The following is a 21527-nucleotide window of genomic DNA, read 5'->3' as shown; positions in this document are numbered from 1 at the left end:
TACATATGAGGGCCAAACATACGGTGAAAACTAACTTGTTTACAGACCAGAAGCAGACTCACACACCTAGGAAAGGAACTCACAGTCACCAAAGGGGAAGGCGGGTGGCGTGGCTCTGAATTGGGAGTTCGGGATTAACCTATAAACATTATTATATATAAAATAGATAACCAACAAGGATCTACTGTATAGCACATGGAACTCTACTCAGTATTCTATAACAACCTGTAATGGAGAAGAATCGGAAAAAAATAGATATATAGATGTAATTGAACCACTTTTCTGTACACCCAAAACTAACACAACGTTACAAATTAACTATACTCCAATATAAATTTAAAAATATGAAAAATCAGTGCAAAAACCAAGGAAAGTAAAAATAGAAAGATAAACTATGTGGGAATTTAAACAGGCCTGCGTCTTTGCAAGCACGCTTTCTTCCTTGTCAAGAGGGTGCTGAAGAGGAGCGGCACTCACCCTCCCAAGATCTCGGTCCTGCTCACGGTGTAGAAGCTGTTGACGGCGGCCTGCCTGGCCGTCACGATGCGGTGGTCAAAGGGCGCGGGCGGTGCCAGGGCGTCGGCTGGGAGGCGAGAGGAGAAGGGCTGGTGAGAAGCGGCCCGCGTGCCAATGTGCTCGTTTAGAAGCAAAACGCAAGCAGCCCCCTGGGTTTCTAAAGATCCAGGGAACAGAGATCTTCATTTCGTTCCGTGATTTGCGGATCATGAAGGTGACACCTGACACTTTTGAGAAAGGTTGTCAGGACCTCAGTTCCCACCTTCTCCGGGACAGCTTTCAGAAACAATAAAACAATCAAAGAGCTCCATATAATGCCCAAACAGGTAATACTTCCAAGTCTGAGTCACTTACACTCAGACCCCTGACACTGTTTGACCCATTTTTTTTAAAAGCACAACTGGTAAAGTCCACAATTTTAATTAACATAGAGAGGGAAAAAAATGAAAAATTTCTTCCATCATTGAAACGTTTGATATTACTAAACATGACTTTCCAAAATATTTTGGCCTTTATTTAAGACACATTTAAAGCTTAAAGGGACTGCCCTGGTGTCTCAGCTGGTAAAGAGTCCACCTGCAATGCATGAGACCTGGGTTTGATCCCTGGGTTGGGAAGATCACCCGGAGAACGGAAAGGCTGCCCACTCCAGCATTCTTGGCTGGAGAATCCCCGTGGACAGAGGAGCCTGGTGGGCTACCGTCCTGGGGTCACAGAGAGTCGGACACAACTGAGCGACTAAGCACAAAGCTCAAAGATGAATCTTTCCTGACTAGAAACAAAACACCCAGTAACACTGGCCAAGTGCATATTCTCCAGCTCACAAATTTCCCCCACTTTCGGCCTCCCAGTCTGAGCGTTTCACCCCCAGTCTATAGTAGGTCTCTTCTTACACACTTCGTTGTTTAGTTGCTAAGTTGTGTCCAACTCTTTGTGACCCCATGGGTTGCAGACTGCCAGGCCCCTCTGTCCGTAGGATTTCCTAGGCAACAATTGCAGTAGGTTGCTTTTTCCTCCCCCAGGGACCTTCCTGACCTAGGGGTCAAACTGGTGTCTCCTGCATTGGCTGGAAGGTTCTTAACCACTGCACCAGCTTGGAAGGCCCTGAAATACATAGTTACTTACTCATATTCTTCCAGTACACTTTTCACTTTTCCAGAGTTACTGTAAAACTTTTCTTGCCATGAACCTATTCATTTCTCCATTTATTCATTATTTAATCACCTACTGCATGCAGCTTCTTACATGTGTCCAAAGGGTACAGGGGGGAGTGAGCCGATAATAAGTTTGCTTTTAGAAATTCGCTTTTATTCAGAATGTAATCCTGAAACACTTATCTTGTGCTAGGCACTCTGCCAAGAGTTCATATTTTTTTAAGATTCAGATAATGACATTGGTCTCTGGGCATCTGATCTGATGAGGACATTCTCCTCTCACACCATAAATACACTGAAAAATGAAGAAGCTAGGAAAGATTCCTCATGGTGGTACTTGTCTCTTCACCGCCCCCCAAAACGGTGGTGGAGTCTCAAACACAAACGGTATCGATACGTTGTAAGGTCTCCTGCGGGACATTAGTCTAAGTGACATTTAGTCAGAAATGCTTGCTGGAAAAGGTTAAGATGCTTTAAAGGGCTGGAACCAAAGCCATTTCCTACCCAGGGGCGTCTCCAGAGCTTGCTGCCTGGGGGCCTCTGCTCCAGAGGGCGCGGGGGCTCTGCCTTGCAGGGAGTCCACAGCACGGCCGGCTTGCAGTGTGCTCTGCGGGCCCCCAGCTCCTCTACTCGCCATGTCTATCTTGCTCTTCTTGTCCTCCTCCTGGACCAAGCTCTCCTCGCTGCCTCTCCTCTTCCCGCCTCCCGAGGCCTCTGTTGGATCAGCTTTCTGCAAGACGGGTCTTGTCGCTGCCTTTCCCACGGCTCGTGACGGGGGCGTGGCTTTTACAGAGCTGACCCTCCTGGAAAATAGAATCCAGCCACAGCTCTCAACGTTCCCAAGAGAAAACTCTCAGATGGTCACATTTCGGAGCAGGAAAGCTTCCTCGCGACGATGCTTTAGTGATGGGACAAGCTTCAAGACAGGGAGCTGGCAATGTCAGAGTTTGGGGTGAGATGGAGCTGCGTGCACCCCATCGTCCCAAGTAGCTGGAGATGGCCCACATCCTAGAGATGCTCCCTAACGACCTCATGGCAACCCGAGTTAGTCCCCAGACCCTTTACAAGCAGTCATTTTATGACTCCCTAACTAATTTGATTTTCATTTTTCACTTTCTTCCTTAAAGAAGAGGGAAACCATCGCATTAAAGTGCAATTAAAAAAAAAAAAAAGCAATGGTCTCTGAATAGTACCAGCAGCGAGAGGAGCCTCTGCTGGTGAAAGAATTGACCTAATGTCCACTTTCCAACACCTCCAGACTCTACTAAACCCATCTCTTCAGGGATGGACTTCCTTTGTGAACATTAGTGTTTACATTTAACTCTTGAAAAATTAGACTTCTCTACAAACAGCTTCCAAAATGCATTATTCAAAAAGGAAATAAGAATTATATCTTTAATCCCTAAAAAACACCATAGATGTTTGGATCTGGGTGCTCTTTGTTTCAAGTAGATTCTTGGTTGATCACAGCATTGATTCTTTCATTTTAATTAGCTGCGTAATTGCCTGAATTTCTATGTGAAACTTCGCAGATGAGGACGAAGCATTAAATAACCTGCTTCGAACTCAGTCCTCACAGTGCTTGGGAAGCAGCGAAGGTACCATCTGATCAAAATCTGATCATCGTTCAGTCATTGATCTCAGGAAGGATGTGCTCTATGTTGTTGGGAATAAGAAACTTTTACCTGATGTTTAGAAAATATAAGATGTGATCGCTAGCAATCACCGTATCTGTCTGTCAGTTGGAAGGAGACATAGAAAGTGATAAATTGCCTGAAAATGTCACAGCAAGAAGAAGAAATAATGGCAAGAAAAATCCACACCACTGGGGAAGCAGCTTCTAAACCGTCATTTTGAAGAGTCCCTCCAGTTATCCTTCAGTGTGGCCTTTTGCAACGGCACCTAGATCTACAGAAAACGGAGGCTGGGGATGCGAACGCTGTAAACCCTACCTTTCGTGGGGTTGACCACCCTTAGTTCTATCAACACACTGCTCTTTACGTGAACTCCTGGCCGGCCCTGATCTGTGTGGCATCTCGGATCCTCCGTCTTCTTCAGCTCCTCCTTCACCAGGCTCTCCCTCAGAGCGAAGCCCCTTTTCCTCCGCTTTGAACACCAGACATTCACTTTTATCCGCAGAGCCTCGCTCAGCCCCAGAGCTGTGAGCGTGCTGTCGGCTCAGCCTCCCTGGGCATGAAATGTCTCTTCCGTCCTCACTCTCTCTCGGCTCTGCGGAATTTCTGAGGGCAGAGTCTCCTGGTTCATCGTGGGGTCTTTCTGTCTGAAATGTGGCGGAATTTCTCCGAGCTAGAGACGCAGGGGTCTTCTCAGCCTGCTTCTCGTCGAGCTTGTTAAACGTTTCTTCCTCAGAGGAGGGCAGGTTCTTCTGGGAAGATCTCTCTAAAAGCCACCACAGGACACAAAGTATTTTAATGATGGGCGCACGCGACCGGTGTCGTTCTGGCTTCACAGAATGGCACCTCTATTCAGGTTTCTCTTTATCGGCCGATACGAGCTTTGGAAAGCAAAGCAGGAGAGCACATGGCCAATGGGCTGAGGGCCGAGCCCCGAAAGATTCTCTGGCCTGCGGCGAGGAGGGCCCAAAGCCAATCAGATAAAGGTATTCAAGCAGCACTTGACCCAACACAGGCCCTCACGAAAGAGTGACTTCCTCTGGATGAGAACAACGGCAGGCCTTGCGTGCCAGCGCTCCCTTCACTCATCGACATCTAATCTCACGGAAAGGTTACCTGCGGGGGCCGCTGTCCTTTCACCGGCGGCAGGTGCTGTCTCCTGCAGGCCAGGGAGTGACCACGCTTGCTCCTTCGCCTGTGGGGACACGACGCAGTAATCAGCAATGTGAGTCACACATCACAGCAGGCTCTGCTGACCAGAGGACTCCTGACACTTGGGGCTGGAGAAGTTTCTATTGTGGGGAATGTCTCCAGAATTACAGGACGCTTGGCAGCATCTCTGGCATCTGCCCACCAGATGTCCACAGAACCCCCAGGTGAAATATCCAAAAACGATGCCTCCAGAAATTGCTAAATGTCTGGTAGACAAATTCACCCCAGATTGAGAACCACTACATTACACAATTCAAACAGACAAAAATACCGAAAACAAATAGTCATTTAGAGGGCAGAACAGTCTGAATTAATGAAGCCCCGTAGCAACTGGAGCACTTGAAAGCGAACAAACTACTTGAAAAGAAGTTTTCTAAAACCCTGGCATTGTTTGTAGAAGAAGGCCCATCTTCTTGGATAGATTAAAGGACACTGACAATGAGTATGTTACCCTTGACCTCTGTTATTTCTGTCTTGATATCGTTCACATGTAAATCAAATGAAAATCAGAGACTGTATGTGACTGGGTTTTGCAAATCAGAAAGTAGAAGGCTACAGTAAGCTTTCACAAAGGAGGCTTCTACACCGCTTAGAGCAGAGCCCCTTTCTAAGGAGACGAGCGTTCTCCCAGTCCTGCTTTCTCTGAACTAGTTTGCCAAACCCTTTTTCAATATCACATAAAAGGTCAACATTAGCCCAGTCCACCCAAATTATCCCAAGTTCTGCATTATAAATTAATGAGATTCTATGGATGTTCAAAGAATCAGTCTTTTCTTTTTTTTTTTTTCAATTTGGAAAGAGCAAACTTTGCCTGTGGGTGACTTGCAGGCATGAAACACTATGTAAGTGCAGGTCATAGATGTCAAGACAAATTACAAGTGTGCTTTTAAGCAAAATCCAAGGGGCAGTCCAATAGGTTCAGAGTATTTCCATTTTTCAGATAAGGACCTTCAAACACAGAGGCATGTTTAGTAAATCTGCGGGAAACCGAAAGAGATTGGAGCCTGGTAGTTTGGAACTTTCTTCTTTAGTGAGAGCCAGGACCATCCTTCAGCTTCCCCTTGTGTACGAGCACAGCGGTCAGCACATCCCCCAAGCAGCATGCAGCACTTTCTTAATGTTTTTATCATCCACTTCCCGCTAGACTGTAGGGCTCAAGTGGGCAAAAAGACAGATTCATCTTTGAATCCCTGGCATTTACTCAGGGATATGATGATGGTGGTGATGACGGAGATGGCTGGTATATACTAAGTACTGACTACATACCACGCATGTTTCTAAGTACATTACATCACTAATTTCTGGTTCCTCATAGCAACACTTTGAGACATATACTGCGAACTCCATTTTATAATACAGTTGGGTAATTTCACAGGGTTACATAAAATTCAGAAATGGCAGAACCAGGATTTTACCTCTTAACTACAGCTGCACTGTCACTCTGAAAAAACAAATGGAAGATTATAGGCCAGGTATATCCTTAATATTGATGGAGTGTCTACCACACAGCCAGCACCACAGGAGACAAGACAAAAAGTTACAAGAAAACGGCATCAAATAGAGACAAGTAAGCAAAGAAATAAACATTCATCAGTCAGAAGATCAGAATCAACATGGAAGAAAGGAGAGAGAATTTCATGCAGGCTTTGAGTCAGATAAGGTAGTTTAACGAACTGAGATGTGTGGTAGCTTTGTCTTTCAACGCATCTCTTCTGCAGTGGAAATCTCTGGATTCATACTGGACGGCATGAATGTGCTGGGAAACACACAGGTGGACGTAGGAAAGAAAACTGGAGTGTGCCAGTGGACGCCAGTCTATCAGAATATGCAACATGGATAAAGTGGCGTGCTGACCCCGGGCGCTGCCTCCAGGGACGCCCCCATGTCGGTGGTGGGGCCCCCAGGACGCGCGCTGGGTGCCACGGTCTGGCTTGACCGACAGGAGAGCTCCTGACGCTGAGGAAGGTGGGAACCAGTTTCCAGGCGAGGCTGTGTGTCGCCTTCTGCGGTGTATCAGGTGAGCTTTACCCTCTGAATAGTGTAAGGTCTCCCCTCATTGCCGCAGGCTGTCATAGCCCGTTTCCCTGTGTCACACTGACACCTAGAGGAGCTTGGACCCGACGAGCTGCAAACACGCAGCAGCTGTAGGTCTCCTTGCTGTTTGAACAGAAACTTCAGGGTGAAGTTCTGATTCCGTGCACCATCCTCGCCCGGGGCACAGACCTTTCCCTGCACTCCGCTCCGTGGCACCGCACGGCGGGCCTGCTGAACCCACGCGCAAGAAGGAAGACGTGTTTCCGGACTGCTGATGGCAGGGCGGGAAAGCCCCATCAGGCTGCGCCACTGAAGACGGGCTCCCCGGGCGCCCCTGACGGTCTGCGTCCCTGAGCTGGTGTTACAGGATCGCCGTGGCTCTGCGTGTGGGGATTGCAGCTGCCTCAGAAAACTGTTTTCTTAACATCACAATGGGACACGACCAAACTAACTGCCTATATGCTGAGCTGAGGGTATATTATTGCTATTGAGGTGCCAAGGTGAACACTCTGGGTAACTTTAACCTAATGCCTTAGAAATACGAAAGCAAAATTATGAAAGCTGCGATGTTAAATGGTTAAACTTTGGTTAGGCTCCTCACAGGGGCGAGAGGAAAACAGAGCCTGAAAGAAGATAAAAGAAAGAATTTTCACAAGAAATACTGAAACTCGGTCTCCTCGCCTGCTCCTGGAAGATGACTGTAGAGACCATTTGTAGGAGAAATCTGGTTCTCTTCATCTTTGGCACACATGCAAACTCCCTGGACCTTAAGGAAGAAAACTTCCTACAGCCCCCGGCAGATACGACCCGCTGAGCGATGTGCCGGGCCTGGCAGGACAGGGCAGGACCGAACCTGGGAGGGAAGTGCCAACCTGGACCTCAGAGCTAGTGGGCGGACACCCCCTGGACTGCAGAAAACGTCAGGGACAGTCCGACAGTCACACGAGAACACGACCCTGCCAGGAAGACCAAAGCCTCTTGCTGTGTCCACCAAGGAAAGAGGACTGCTCCCAGGTGTGTGTCAAGAGAGAGGCCAGAATCAACGGTGTTGGAAAGCCTAATGGGAGCCTGTGTCAAGGGCAGAGACCTGGGTGATTTTACCCTCATTTGATTACAAGATGAATCAGCAGTTTTGTAAACAGGCAGCACACTGCCTGGGTCACTGCCCCTACGCGAGAGAAGGTGGGTGGGGCCAGCCCTGCTCAGACGCGCTCCCCTACCACTCGTCACGGACTACAGACTTGACTTACTTTACACACTCGCAGGTTTTGTCTGGGCTTCCAGGCGGCTCACGTAGTAAAGGGTCCACCCGCCAATGCAGGAGCCGCAGGAGATTCGGGTTCTGTCTCTCGGCTGGAAAGACCCCCGGGAGGAGGAAATGACAACCCACTCCAGTGTTCTTGCCTGGGAAGTCCCGTGAGCCGGGTGGGCTACAGTCCATGGGATCTCAAAGAGCCAACTGAGCATGCACACGCTTTCTCATCCCCAAAGCCCCTGCTACGGCTGAGTGACCCAGTGGGCCGCCAGTGGGCCTGAACAGGCGTGTGAAGACCCAGGGTTTTGGGAGAGGCCAACCCTTGGTCTGCCCTTCCTCCTTGGGGGCCGGGTTGTGGACTAGAGACTCAGACTGCTGAAAATACACACTGTCTCCCACTCTCCTCTCCAGCCTGCCTTTGTCGATTTAAAAGAACTGGTTAGAACTGATCGGGAATAAATTACGACTCTTCTCCTAAAGATCTGGGCTGGCTGAGTGGTAAGGAATCCGCCTGCAATGCAGAAGATGTGGGTTCGATCCCTGGTCTGGAAGATCCCCTGGAGAGGAAATGGCAACCCACTGTAGTATTCTTGCCTGGAGAATCCCATGGACAGAGCAGCCTGGCGGGCTGCAGTCTGCGGGGTCACAGACAGTCAGACAGGGCCGAGCGACTAAGCAACAGCACCCTAAGGTCCAGGCACACGGGGCGCGTGCGCCACACAGACCTCACTTTCCCTCTTACTGCCGACGGGCGCGCTCACCTCAGACGCCTTAAAGAGGTTCACGTTCTCTTATTTCCGTCCCTCCACCACCTCTCCGGTCTTTCCCAAGCAGAAACCGCTGGGCCCTCTGCCCCTAGCTGCTGTCCTTTCCCGGGAGCCGCCAACGGGACTCTGCCCGGCTGCCCTCCGCCTTCTCACCCGCCCAGACCCTCCTTCGCTCTGACCTGCTGCTTCTCGACCACCTTGGCGGGGGGCTGAAAGCGCTCAGTGCCCGGGTCCCCCCGAGCGCCTCATAAACTCCCAGGGGTGGGTTGGAGACTGGCATTTTGAGCCCCAGCCACACCCCGCGCACTGTAAGAGCTGCCAGGTTTGGGAGCCGGGGCTCTGCCCACCCCGGCCCCACCCCTCTGGCTTCTGGAGGATTTTTCGGTTCCTCACCACCCAGGCGGCCCCACCGCAGCGTGAACGACAGTGCGACACTGGGGAGGCCGTGCTCCTCAGCCTTGCCGCCTCCCTCCCCCCATCAAGGGTCTTCCATCCTCCCCAGGACGGATTATCTAGCAAACCGCTGCCTCCTCCTCACCGGCCACCAGGGACGCAGGAGGAACGCGTCTGGGGGTGCTTGCCCAGCAGACCGCAGACCCCTCTCCAGGAGGATCTTGCAGGGAATCTGGAGAGGGAGGAGCCAAGGAAAAGCCCACATTCCCACCCACAGCCCTGGTTCTCCTGTGAAATCCTCGCCTCTTTTCCTGGTCAAAATGTGGCCATCGCAAGGGACTGAATTCCTCCGTGCAAATCCCGGTGAGCAGAGGGGAGACTGGCTGCAGTGGGGAACACTGGCTCCCAGGCACGGAGCTGTTTGCACCCCTCACACAGAAGTGAATGCGGCCGCCTCTGTCCCCAGAACAGCACCTGCAAAGTTGCTGAGGAGTGGAACGTGTGTGTGTGTGTGTGTGTGTGTGTGTGTTAATAACCAATTTCAAACCAGGTACAAATGGGATTTGAGCTCCTTGATGTGCATTTGATTAAAATGAGTCTTACTTAGTATAATTCCTCTCTTATGCAACACAAGACCCGACCTTGGAATGTTTTCACATGAAGTTTACAGCATTTTCTCATCACCTAATAAAACCCTTTGATTTCTCCCCGCCGCAGACAGTTTTATAAGGATCCGTTTCACGTGGTGTTCTCCGTATGCGCTTTAATTTTTATTTCACGTTCGCTTCTATCGCTTCATCTCCTGTGTCCCGCTCCGAGGAAGCGGCGGGCGGTCCAGCCCAGCCCCCTGGGAAGCTGGCTTACGGGGGTGGTTGTGCTCTCTGGGGAGCCCGGCGCTCCCCAGGGGGAGGGCTGTGTGGCCCCTGGGTTTAGGGGAAGCTCAGAGATCAGCTTCCCCAGGGCAGCAAGTTTTGCAAGCATATTACAAAGCAAAGTGGCTTTAAAAGGCGTCTCTGAGAAATCTCTGAATGTGGAATGTGATGTGAACGCTGGAGATAGACACTCGTCTGTGATGACTCTGCCCAAAGGTTTAGTTGGCTGGTCCCTTCTACTCAGAGTAGGGCTGTGTCCAGCTCCCCCTGAGACCTTGTCAGCAATGCAGACTCTGTATTTAGACTGCAACTTGCCTTACGTGCTTCAGAGACGGGATGAGCACTTGTGATGACGGGGAGGAGACGAGGTTAGAGGCGGGTGCTGGAACTGCCACATTTTACTTCACGAGGATCAGGAAACCTAATTTTCCAGGAGGCAACAGCAAGCCGCAGTTACCTCTTTGTGCATTGCCGAGCTCGACGCTAAACCAGGTGCCTGGTCAGTGCCTTTGCTTCGGACACTGAAGTCCTTCCCTGCTTCTGTCCTGGGACCAAGGAGCCGGCCTACACACCGCGCGTGCTGAAACGCCCCGGCGGCTCTCAGCGTCTGCGAGGTCACCGACTCCGACTGAAGCCCGGCGGAGTTAAACGCACTCTCCAAATCCCTGTCTGCTGGCGAGAGATCGCTGCTGGGGGGCCTTTCCAGGCACCTGCGCCCTTGGAATCGCTCTGTTGTGATGATGATTCAGTAACCAGGTGCCCGTGTGGAGGTGTCTCGAAGGCAGGTCACAGAAAGGTGTGTGCTTCCTCATTTGCACGTGACCCTCTTTCCATTTCTCAGCTGGTGAGGGAGTTGCTTCCACAGAGTTGACTCCTCCCCTCTGCCTCCGGCCCCGTCCACACGAAGGAGGGCGATCTCTCGACCCTTTATCAGGAGACTCGCATCTCCCCTCCATATAAGGAAATGGCGTATGATGAGGCCTCTTCCCTAGCATTGCTCAGGGGCAGTGGCCTGGGGACTGGCCCGGGGACTGGCCCCTGAGACGCGCACTTCAGCTCCTTTGTGAATTCCTGGTCTCGGGCAGCGCTGGCATTGAGTCTGTCCTTCTTGCTTCAGCGGGAGAGAACAGACCGGAGGACTCTGGGGGAAGGAGAGGCCGGGACGAATCGAGAGAGCAGCATGGAGACATATACACACCACGTGCAAGAGGGACAGCCCATGCTGTGCTCCGTGACAACCTAGAGGGGTGGGATGGGCTGGGAGGTGGGGGGAGGCTCCAGAGGGAGGGGACACATGGATGCCTATGGCTGATTCACCCTGATGTCTGGCAGAAACCAGCACAATATCGGGAAGCAATTATCCTCCAATTGAAGATACATTTATGTTTTTAAAAAAGAAAGCGCTATCCACCAATTCCGATAAGAATAACAATCTCTTGTTCACGAAAAGATTGCTTCGTCCATGAAAAAACTAATACATGTGGAAAGGTAGCATTTTTCATTACGGAAAAAATGCTTTTTTGTTTTCCACAACGACCGAAGACAGAACAAGGAGAAACCCACAAAATCAGCTTAGATGAAATATCACAGGTTTAAAGCAGATGTTTTAAAGGAATTAAGATAATGAAAGTAGCTTGCTTCCCAATCCGCTGGGTTGGATACATCCCTGTTTCGCATTCCCAGCCACACAATTCACAGTGAAGGAACACAGTGTTTTAAACGTTCAAAATAAAACAAAGAAATGGAAAAGTTAATAACCCATAAAATTATCTAGAGCTTGAAGAGACCTTGAACAGCATGTAGGCCAAGTCAGCTCAGCCAGAGAGAAGAGAAATGAGGGTCTTTCCAGCTCCACTCAACTGTAGGAGATTTTAATTTTGCCTGCCAAGTCGCTTCAGTCGTGTCTGACTCTTTCTGACCCCATGGACTGTCGCCCACCAGGCTCCTCTGTAATGGGATTCTCTAGGCAAGAGTACTGGAGTGGGTTGCCACGCCCTCCTCCAGGAGATCTTCCCGACCCAGGGATTGAACCCGAGTCTCTTTCATCTCCATCTCCCACACTGGCAGGAGGGTTTACCAAAGAGCGCCCGGTTAGCTGAAGTATTTGTGCTGAAAGGCATGGTTCTTGTGTGTATTGCTGACTTTCCCCACAGCGCCTTCCTACCTGCAGTGCCAGCAGGACCCATGCTTCACGGACTCTGCTCTCCTCTCCTCTCACTAAACACCCGCCCACCGCAGCACCTTTCCCAAATGTGCACACAGCTCTCCTTGCCCCCTGCGTCACTACACAGCAGGTTTCTAGACACTTAGAACAGGCAACTGCAGAACTGTTTCATGTTATGAACTGGTATAAACATAAGCATTAATCTGTCTTCTGGTATCGGGTTGCCAGAGTGAGAAGGACTTTAAAGTGACTACTTTTGTTTGGAGGGAAAGCTTCTCAAATAAGCCCTAGTAGTGGGAATTAAGGAAACTCTATTGGTGCCTGCACTTGTATCTAAATAGAGTAGATTTGGGCCGGACGGGGTCTGAAAACGAGGAGGGGCTGGCCTACTTCCCTCGGCTTGTGGGAATTCTCCACCTGGAATTCTCCGTGGGTTTCCACAGGAAGCAAAAACAGCACACGGTTGCTCATCCGTCTTCCTGGAGACTGTTGGCCAGACTACGCCCGGAAGAGCAGGAAATAAATCAGTGCCCACGAGGAGGCGACAGCTGGCCGCAGCCCACGCAGCGCGGCACCCTCCTGGATGCAAACTGCAGCTGTGGGTATTGCAAGCCCAGAACTGGAGTCTGTTTTCAGTTAACAACCTCGTATAAACCTCATCTACGCTCACTCCACGCCACTGCAGCCCCCTCCTCGAGTTTAATGAACTCTTTCTTCTCTGTGAACCTGACTCACACACAAAGATAACTGCACAAGGTGAGAAGTCATGAGCAAAACGCTCACATCAAACCACCAGGGCCGACACCGGCAACTCATCCTTGGTTCACTGAGACACACGGCACGCTGGAGGCTCACACGCTAGGCTACTTCATCCAACTCCAGAAAATACATCTAAACTGTGAAATGAGAAACTGCTAAAAGAAAAAAAAGTTAGAAGTAACTTTTTCCAAGTCTTCTGTTCATGTCTCATTATTTTCATGTATTAAAATTTAGGCAAAAGTCTAAATATACTTGAATTTCACATTTAATGAGATCAGTTCAATTTGGCATTTAACAATCACTGTAAAATTTTTCATTTTGATTTAAGTCAGTTATAAGCAATATATTTTTCAAACTGACCTCATTATTGCTGGAGCACATTTACACAAGTACATAGCTTGCTGTAGCCACATCGGTCACATCTGAACCTGGACGTTTCTTCACCTGCTAGCCCGTTGCTGTTGTTCATTTTCTGTTCACTCCCACAAAATTACTCATATTGGCACCAATTTTTCCTACGTAACAGAGAAGCAGTGTTATTTAAAAATAAATAAGTTCAGTTTCTAGGGTAAATGTTATAAAAAATATTAAGTACTTTTTATGAATTCTACTCTTAGTAGCACCTCAAAGTTTTTTCTCTACTAAAAGTCATGACAATTAATGTCGAAGTCAAATGTGGGGCTTTTTTTTTTAATTTTAAAGAAAATTAACCAATGAGGATTCCAACTCCTATGAAAACCATGTTCTATAAAATAGGGACTCCAGCTGCAAAAAAATCCTTAACTCAAAAATTCTAAAACCTAGGAATTCTTTTCAAGTGATTAAATAACTAAGACTAGTTTATTTTATAACATGGATATATATATATTTAATGAAACAGCATACTATTTATATGCATTTCATAATCATCCATATTTTTATTAAAACTTGCTCCCATCTATACTGATTTAACCAAATTCATGTCTGAAAGTATACATAACCTTTTCCCCCAGGTAATCTAATATCATTATCAAAATTAAAAAATAGGGATTTTGATAGAATTAGTCTCATCTTTATATCTAAATATACTGCCTCTAAACAATGCTTTAATAGTTCATAACCCTAAATAAGTTTCCTTACTAAATTCAAGGACTAGTCAAAGAACACCAGCTCCGAAGCCAAAGCTGGGAAAGCTGGCTGAATCTATAAACGTACTTACGCTTAGAAATAACACAACTGTGCTTATGAGTCACGTTCTCTGACGAAAATTGCTTTTTTTAATTTGCCTTTAAGCATTATATGTTACTTTCTCTTCAAGTCGTTTTTCAAATCGTTTTTTCAGAGGATACCAAAGAGTTGATCTTAAAGTTTAACCTCACAGATCTGCCATACAGCGTAGCCTTTGTTGTCATGAATTTTGGCCGTGGAAAAAGAAAAAAGCCATGTCTCCCGTTTCCATTCCCCCAGTGACAAGACAGAAGGGACTGTCCCCTCTCGGATTTGCTGTGACCCGGGCCGTCGGTCTCGTCAGCCCGAGCTAGCACAGGAGTTAATTAGCTGCTAATAGGCTCGAGGATTCTGCCAGCGCTGGGCTTCTCGCAGGGCTGCTTTGTTCATAGCCAGGACTATATGTTCCTTCCACTTAATCTTTTGGAGTCTTACTTCGTACTCCAACTCAAATTAAAAGCTCTGGCCTCCTCCCTCCACGGCTGCCTCGTTGCAGAAGTCTTTATTAAGACCGGGTTTGTCTTCTGGCTAGGACACCTCGGTAATTTTCCTACAGAGCTCACATCCTTGAAAACACTATCTGGTTTCTTTCTAAATGAGCACCTCTGATAGGTCACTCGTAAAAATATCTAACCGTTTAGCCTCCCTCCATCAGCCACGCGCCTATCAGATGGCAGACGATCCCGGCCTCACAGACGATGCTGTGCCTTCATCCTAGACCTCATCGCAGCAGTGGTCCTCAGGGTCCACACGTGATCAGGGGCTGACGGCTGCTCGGCACGTATTCCTGCCTCGGGCATCATCATGCCGCTCCCGGCTTCTCCTCTGTGTGGTTGACATCTGTGAGCACCGAGCCCGTTTTTTCTCCTTGGAGGACTCATGGACACCTTCAACTAAACTCTAGACAAATGAGCTCAGAACTCTGTGTTTAATGCCATGATTCCAATGATTACTAGATCTTACCATTTGATCATGCTATCAGGATTTCAAACTGTACAAATCTAAATGAAATCCACCATCTTATGCTTGCGTTGGCTTGCCCTCAGGGGTTCCAGCCTCCATCCACAGCGCTGTGTCTTATTTGTGGATCTGCCAGGGAGGCGTGGTGTCCGGCTCAAAGCAACCCAGGGCCAGGCCTAACCTCGCACTTGAGTGTCCATCCTCCCACTGGGCACTGTCCTCATAGGAGCCTCGCCCACCTTAGACCCAAGGCCGTGGCAAGCTCCACAGTTCAGGCATGTGACTGGCACCACCAAGTGAGCAGAGAAAAGCAAACAGAAATCCAGAGAAACACCACAGCAGATTCCACCTGGGACAACAAACCCTGCAAGGCCTGCTCCTGGCTGACAGGCCCCGATGCTGGGCTTGGGCCCCAGGAAGCAGCAGCAGTCTCCGGTGGGGAGTCTGAGGGGTTTAAGGCCTAGACTAGGCTCTCACACACGATCAAACTTGGAAGGACCAGCAAAGCCTGGCCTCCTCCTAATCTGAGGCCTCCCTGGGTTGTGGGGGGCCCTAGTGTGGGGACTCGGGTGTAGGAGGCCCCTCGAGAACTCAGGGTGCCCAGGGGCTGAGCATCACCTCTGAGGACCGTGCAGAACCGGGAGCAGCGTCTTGCGATGGCAAGATGAGCCAAGGAGCCCAGCGCCTGGGCACAGACACTTCTTCTCGGGAGAATCTAACAGGGAGAAGCTCCCGGGGTAAAGCTCCGCTGTCTCAGGAAGGGCAGAGATGTCAAGGTCGCCTCACAGCTCCCGCTTCTCCCCACGCCTGCGTGTCACAGACCCCCGCCACTGGCCCCTGGGGTCCCAAGGCCCGGGATACCTCGGAAAGGAGGTGCAGACGCTTCCAACTGGAGGTCATGAGAACAGGTTCAAGGTTGAAATGCGCCCTACAGGACAGCGGCCCGCGACCCCAGCTGCAGAACAGTCACCGGGAGAGCCTCTGAAACCCCAGCCCTGGCGCCCCATCCCAGGCCACACCTCCAAAGTGAGAACTTTATTTCAACCTTTTCTAAAGCCTTAGACTTGTGAGGTTCAGCAAAGGAAAACACAAGACGCCCAGTTAAATTTAAATTCAGATGAATGACAAATAACTTTTTAATGTGTGTCCCTTACCAAAAAAAATCATTCATTCTCTGAAATTCCATTCTAAGTGGCGCCCTGTATATTTTCTTGGGCAGCTCATGTGAGTAACGCACAGTCAAGGGTGGGGAACAGCTGCCCTGGGGTTAGCTCGTCAAGGTCCTAGCCGTCTAATTTGCAAACTTTGTCTTAAGTGGAGAGTTCTGTCACAGCCAAGATGCCTCTGCGAGGTTTGTGAACTAGCGTTTAATGCACCACACTTCTATGGCACGTGCCCGAGACAGCCAGGGTCAAGAGACAACCAGCAAGATGGTGTCACTGTCGTCCAAGGACTAGCCGTCCAGAGGCAGAATAGAATAATAAATTATTTCTTGTAATTTCTTACAATTCTTTAAAATATTTACCCAAATAGTAGTTGATCATGTTGACAGGTCTGTTTATCAGAGAAGTCCCTTTGGAGCAAAACTTACAGAAATCAAACCTTGTTTTGAAAACTTTTGGATGGGACATCGAAGCTTCACTTTTGAAAATTAACCACTTTTATGTACTGGCTTAAAGCTTCCCTCAGCTATAGGTTTCCTGGTCCTGAAGCCTCCCCTGGAGCTCTGAAGCCGCCTCTCTCGTGCAGGCTGCTCTTGGCTGTCGAGCTGGGCTTCTCCAGGAGGTTGGAAGCGCACCGCGCAATGTCTTTAGCTGGAGTTTAGAATGTTGCCCAGGAGGAGGCGGAGGGCAAGGCCACCACACAGCCTGTTTCACTTAGGGTCCCTCACAGATGCTCCACCACTCCGGTGCTAATAGTGTCCCAGGTACTGAAATCCGCTGGCCGTCCATTTTCCGGATTGGAGTGGTGGGTTTATTCTCATAATAATATCTCTCACCCTAACTGCTCTGGAGGTGTGTTTTCTTGAGTGGCAGGGAGCTGGTCTGCACACAGCGGTGCATACGAGTCCAGGGCGGGAACCGTCCTCTGACCGAGCCACAACGGGAAGGACGCTGAGGACCACGGCTCCGGGCTCTGTCCTGAGGATGGATGGCTCTCCAGCCAACCACAGCGTCACCCGCTCTGCTGCTGGCCAGTCCACAGGCTCTGCATTCCCCGCAAGATACGGCAAGAAACGGAGTTGCGGAAATTAACCTGAGTCGTGGCACTCTCACGTTGGTTTAATAACGCAGGAGAGGAAAGAATGAGTGCAGCACATTTCCTTGATGAATGCAAGTTACAAATTCGTGGAGGTGTTTTTTAGCAGTCCTTGTCTTCACCCTCAGATGGTCCGTATTCTAAATATCCTCAAGTCTCCAGTTACTTCCAAACTTTCTCATGAAATTCTCTTACCTCTGGCTCAGTAAAGATGGAATGAAATGAGGGCAAGACTTTATTTTTGAACTGCATTTGAGCACGACACAGGAGGAAACCTTCTGGTTACCCTTCAGGAGCTTCTGCGTGGGGTGTCAGCCCAGGGCTCACGAACATACTTTCACAGGGTGGTATCATCTGAGAAGCTGTAAAGTGCTAAGATGCTTTGGAAGGGCATCTCATACGTAACATTATCCACTAATTAAAAACTATTTTTAAGTCATGCTAACGTTGGGTATCTCTGGCTTAAAAGAAATAAGGCAACATTTCGGGTCTATAATTTTTAAGTAGGCTCTGGGTAGTCGTTCTGAAGAGCAACCTAAGAGTGACGATTATTTTTCCTTGGAAACCAAAGCTCTTTCCTCCAGTTGTAGTATCCTTGACAAAGAAGGTGCCTCTGTAAAGATATAAATAATCAATCAAAGGTGTACATCTTGCAAGTAAGTATACAACATGTCAGAGGTGGCCTATGAGGTGGGTTTTTCTCCTCTTTCGTTTTAAAGCAGAAAAGGACACTCTGTGAACACGTCTATTTGAGGAAACCTTCACTGTTTTCCCACTGACAGTCACGAAACCTGAAACTCCCGGGCGCTGATTCCGCTGTCCCTGGAACAACAGCTTCATCATGCCCCGGGGCTCACACTCAGCAGGGGCCACCTGAGCCGGGGGGATGACCTCCGTGGAGCGACGCCATCAAACGCAGCTGGCCACCTTCGTCCATCAGTGGCACCCACCTGCTGCGTCCGTGAGCCCCGGTGCCCTCGGCCACTCAGCTAGCAGCGAGCAAGTTCCAGCAGACAGACTGGCCACGCGTGGGCTCGTGTCTGTGCAAGTAGCCTGGGGAGGGCCACCCAGACCTCTATCTACTTCAGGCCACCCGAAGTCCAGCATGGAGCCACTGGTCACCCAGAGACCTTCTCCAATGACATAGAACTTCCCGTGATCTCTGACTCAAGCTACGCAGAACAACAAGAGAAGACCTAGGGCATTCCTCAGCCTACGGCATTCATGTTTGGAGACGTTGGTTTTAACCATCGTGAGAGCCATCAGCAGAGGTCTCTAACCTTAAGCTGAGCAGAGTTAACCAGTCCTGGTCTCAAAGGCTTGTGAGGGGTACTAGGTGGAACCTGCCAAGGTTAGGGAGGCCCCAGGGTTGTGCCCATCCTCACCGAGCTGGTCTTTACCACCAGGGTCCACTGAGAAAGGGCCAGACACAAGCTACTGTCTGCCGCTGCTCGACAGGGTACTTTGCTTGAAGCCAGAAAAAGTCCTGAAGAAAGCAGGCTCTTAAAAGGCATGAAATCTTAACTCTGGGAGGGGACCATCTCTGTCAGATGGATCACTGGCCCACAGTCAGGAGGCTGGGTCCTAGGGGCGTTTCTGCTAACCAGCTGCATTCCCTGTGGAGAGCGCTCCATGTTAGAGACGCGGGTTTATCGCCCCTAGTTTCAAAGACCATTGAGGGGCTAACATACAGTGACGAATGTGGAAGTGTTTTTGGAAAAACAAAAGCATCACAAACACCAGCTTGATGCAGGGTCCCCAGAACAGGCGGGTCCGCTGTCTGCACTGACTCCGCTGCCCAGGGCAAGTCCACCCCCACCAGGGAGGCGTACCCACGCCTGACCCCGACACTTGGAAGAACACTCTCCTGTTGCCATAAACGCCAGCACAAAGCAGTTGCCGTTAGAGCAGGCCGTTCCCACCCAGAGTCAGGGCACGATTTAACACTCAGGAATCCCCGGGGAGGTCGCTGGGGGTGAGCCTGGCGGGGTGGTGCAAGGTTTCCCAGCCAGTTTAAAGGTCGGATTCCTCATTTGGGCCCAGACGTTGGCTGACAAACATACCCTGAGCCACATCCCACGGAGAACTTTGCTTTTGTTATTTCTCCTTAAAACACTCCCACCCAAACCCAGAACGAAGGATGATTTTTCCTGAATGACAAGTGATATAAGCCAGGGAACTTCCCTGGTGGTCCAGCGGTTAAGACCCCAAGCTTCCACTACAGGGGCCATGGGTTCAATCCCTGGTCAGGGAATTAAGATCCCACATGCCACATGGACAAAAATAAAATAAAATAACATAAGCCCAAAACCACAACGAGATACCACACCACACCCATCACGCCTGGGAGCCCAGCATAAAAACAGTGAGTGCTGGTGAGGGTGTGAAGAAATCGGAACCCTGTGCACTGACGGTGGGGACGCAAAATGGCGCAGCCACCGGGGAAAAGGGTGAGGCGGATTCTCCAAAGATTTAACAGGCAGCTGCCATATCAGCAGTCCTGCTTCCGAGTGTGCACCCGAAAGATCTAAAACCAAGAATGCCGACGCATGTCTGCACAGCCCCGTCCACAGCAGCATTATCCACAACGGCCAAAATGTGGAAGAAACTCAAGCGTCTGCTGGTGGATGGATGGATGGGTGGATGGATGGGAAACACTTTTCAGTCTTGCTAAGTTAAAAGTAGCCCTGTATGTGCTAGGAATGAACAGAATGTGTTCAAGTGTGACCCTGCTTGGATGAATTCTTTAAAGCACATGCATACATGCTGGCATTCCTAAAAGAAGTCACAGGAAATTGTCAACAGCATTCACTGCGGCGAGAAGCTGGAGCTGGAGCCACAGTGTAATCTCTCATCATTTTCAAGTTTCCTGTCCGGTCTGAATTTGTTTCCCATGCTGGCATGTGTGTTCCCATTCATTCGTTCATGCGTTCATTCATCCAAGACAGAATGCTGAATATGCTCAGAGGAATAAGACAGAGCCCTGACGGAAAATCCTTATAATCAAAGTGAGAAAACCTGAGAACTGCATTATTAAAATAGTTATCTTGTACGGGTTATAACTACTTAACAGACCGGATGCCTGTCCTGCCTCGGCTCTTTTTTTCTAGCTGTGTGATCTTGCGCAAGCTGCTTAACCTTTCTGTGCCTCAATTTTCATCTGTAAGCTAAGGATAATAAGGGTTCTGAGCTTACAGAGGTTTCATGAGCATGAAGCGAACATGTATGAAGCACTTAGACCGGTGGCTGGCACATGGTAAGCTCTCAATTAGCGCCTGATGCTCTTACCATAAAGATGCAGACAGGGTTACCCCAGCCCAGGGGAAGGAGGGCTTCCTCCAGGGGCTCCTAGCTATGGAGGCTTTGAGGCAGTGTTGCCCCTTGAGCCCAGCCTGAAAACATACCCAAGTGTTTGCCTGGTGAACAGGAGGGAGAGGCTGTGTCAGGAAAAGAGAAGAACTGAGGTCAGACAGGACGGTGTGGCTGCTGGGACAGTCTCCCGAACAGGCCAAGTGAACTCCTGAACTTTCCTTCTAGGAGCTTTGCAAGGAAATGAAAAAGAAAGAGCAACTTTGTTCATTTTTAAAGTCCAGTACGTAATTTGTGTAGAGGCCGACCCCTCGTATGGCATTTCAGACTCCCTGGTTAAATTGCCTTTTTATAGTCTTCTTGGTAGAAGTTCACACCTGATCAAACATCTGTAAACGAGCCAGTATAAAAGTGAAACCCCTGAAACGGAGAGCAGACACGTAAGCAGCCCCGGGCGGGCGGACTGCGGCAGGGAGCGCCCCGCACCGCGCGAAATCCGACTCGCACCCGCGCCCCGGGCCGAGCGGTTCACAAGGCGCCACTTGGCATTGGGAGTGACTCTGTGGCCGTCGACCCCAGCACCCACCATGTGGGACTCCAGGTGAAGGTCCGGCATCTCACGTCTGCCCGGTGGTCCCCTAGGCCGGCGTGGGCCTGTGACCCCGGCTCCTCAGGTTACAGGCACACTGAGTCAGCAGCACCGTGTGCGAGGCTCCCAGCCAACAGGCGTCCGCAGACCCCGGCTCGTCGGCCCTCCCGGGAGTAAAGGTGAGCGTTTTCTCCTGGCAGGGGAGAGCTGAGCCTCCAGGAAGTCAAGCAGCCTGTCCAGCTTGACCATCACTCAGGATGTGCGCCACCTCCTCTCGATCCACACTCAGCGTTCTGCTATGAGCTGCCTCCTCTGGGAAACGCTTCACACCCAGCACCCCAAGACCCCAGTCTCAGGGAGTCAGAGTGCTGGGGACAGCAGGGCGGGGTCTCTGGCCCACACGCGAAGAAGCTCCACACTGCCCGCGGGCCTGGCGCTCACTCG

The 21527-nt window shown here is 49.9% G+C and overlaps 1 protein-coding gene across 1 annotated transcript in view; it reads right to left on the bottom strand.

Moving 5' to 3' along the window:
- MYLK4 (myosin light chain kinase family member 4) overlaps positions 1-21110 on the bottom strand; it is a 50274-nt gene extending 29164 nt beyond the window's left edge. The window contains exons 1-4 of the mRNA XM_068994213.1: positions 20981-21110; positions 3888-4070; positions 3623-3796; positions 478-583 (exon numbers count right to left, since the gene is read on the bottom strand). Of these exons, the coding sequence (XP_068850314.1) occupies positions 478-583; positions 3623-3796; positions 3888-4070; positions 20981-21110 (593 nt within the window). The remainder of the gene's footprint in view (positions 1-477; positions 584-3622; positions 3797-3887; positions 4071-20980) is intronic.
- Between the last annotated feature and the right edge of the window lie 417 nt (positions 21111-21527).

This window comes from Capricornis sumatraensis, chromosome 22 (genome assembly GCF_032405125.1).
Source record: "Capricornis sumatraensis isolate serow.1 chromosome 22, serow.2, whole genome shotgun sequence".
Lineage (NCBI taxonomy): Eukaryota > Metazoa > Chordata > Mammalia > Artiodactyla > Bovidae > Capricornis > Capricornis sumatraensis.
Note: the sequence above shows the minus strand (reverse complement) of the source record. Positions and strands in the feature narration are given on the sequence as shown.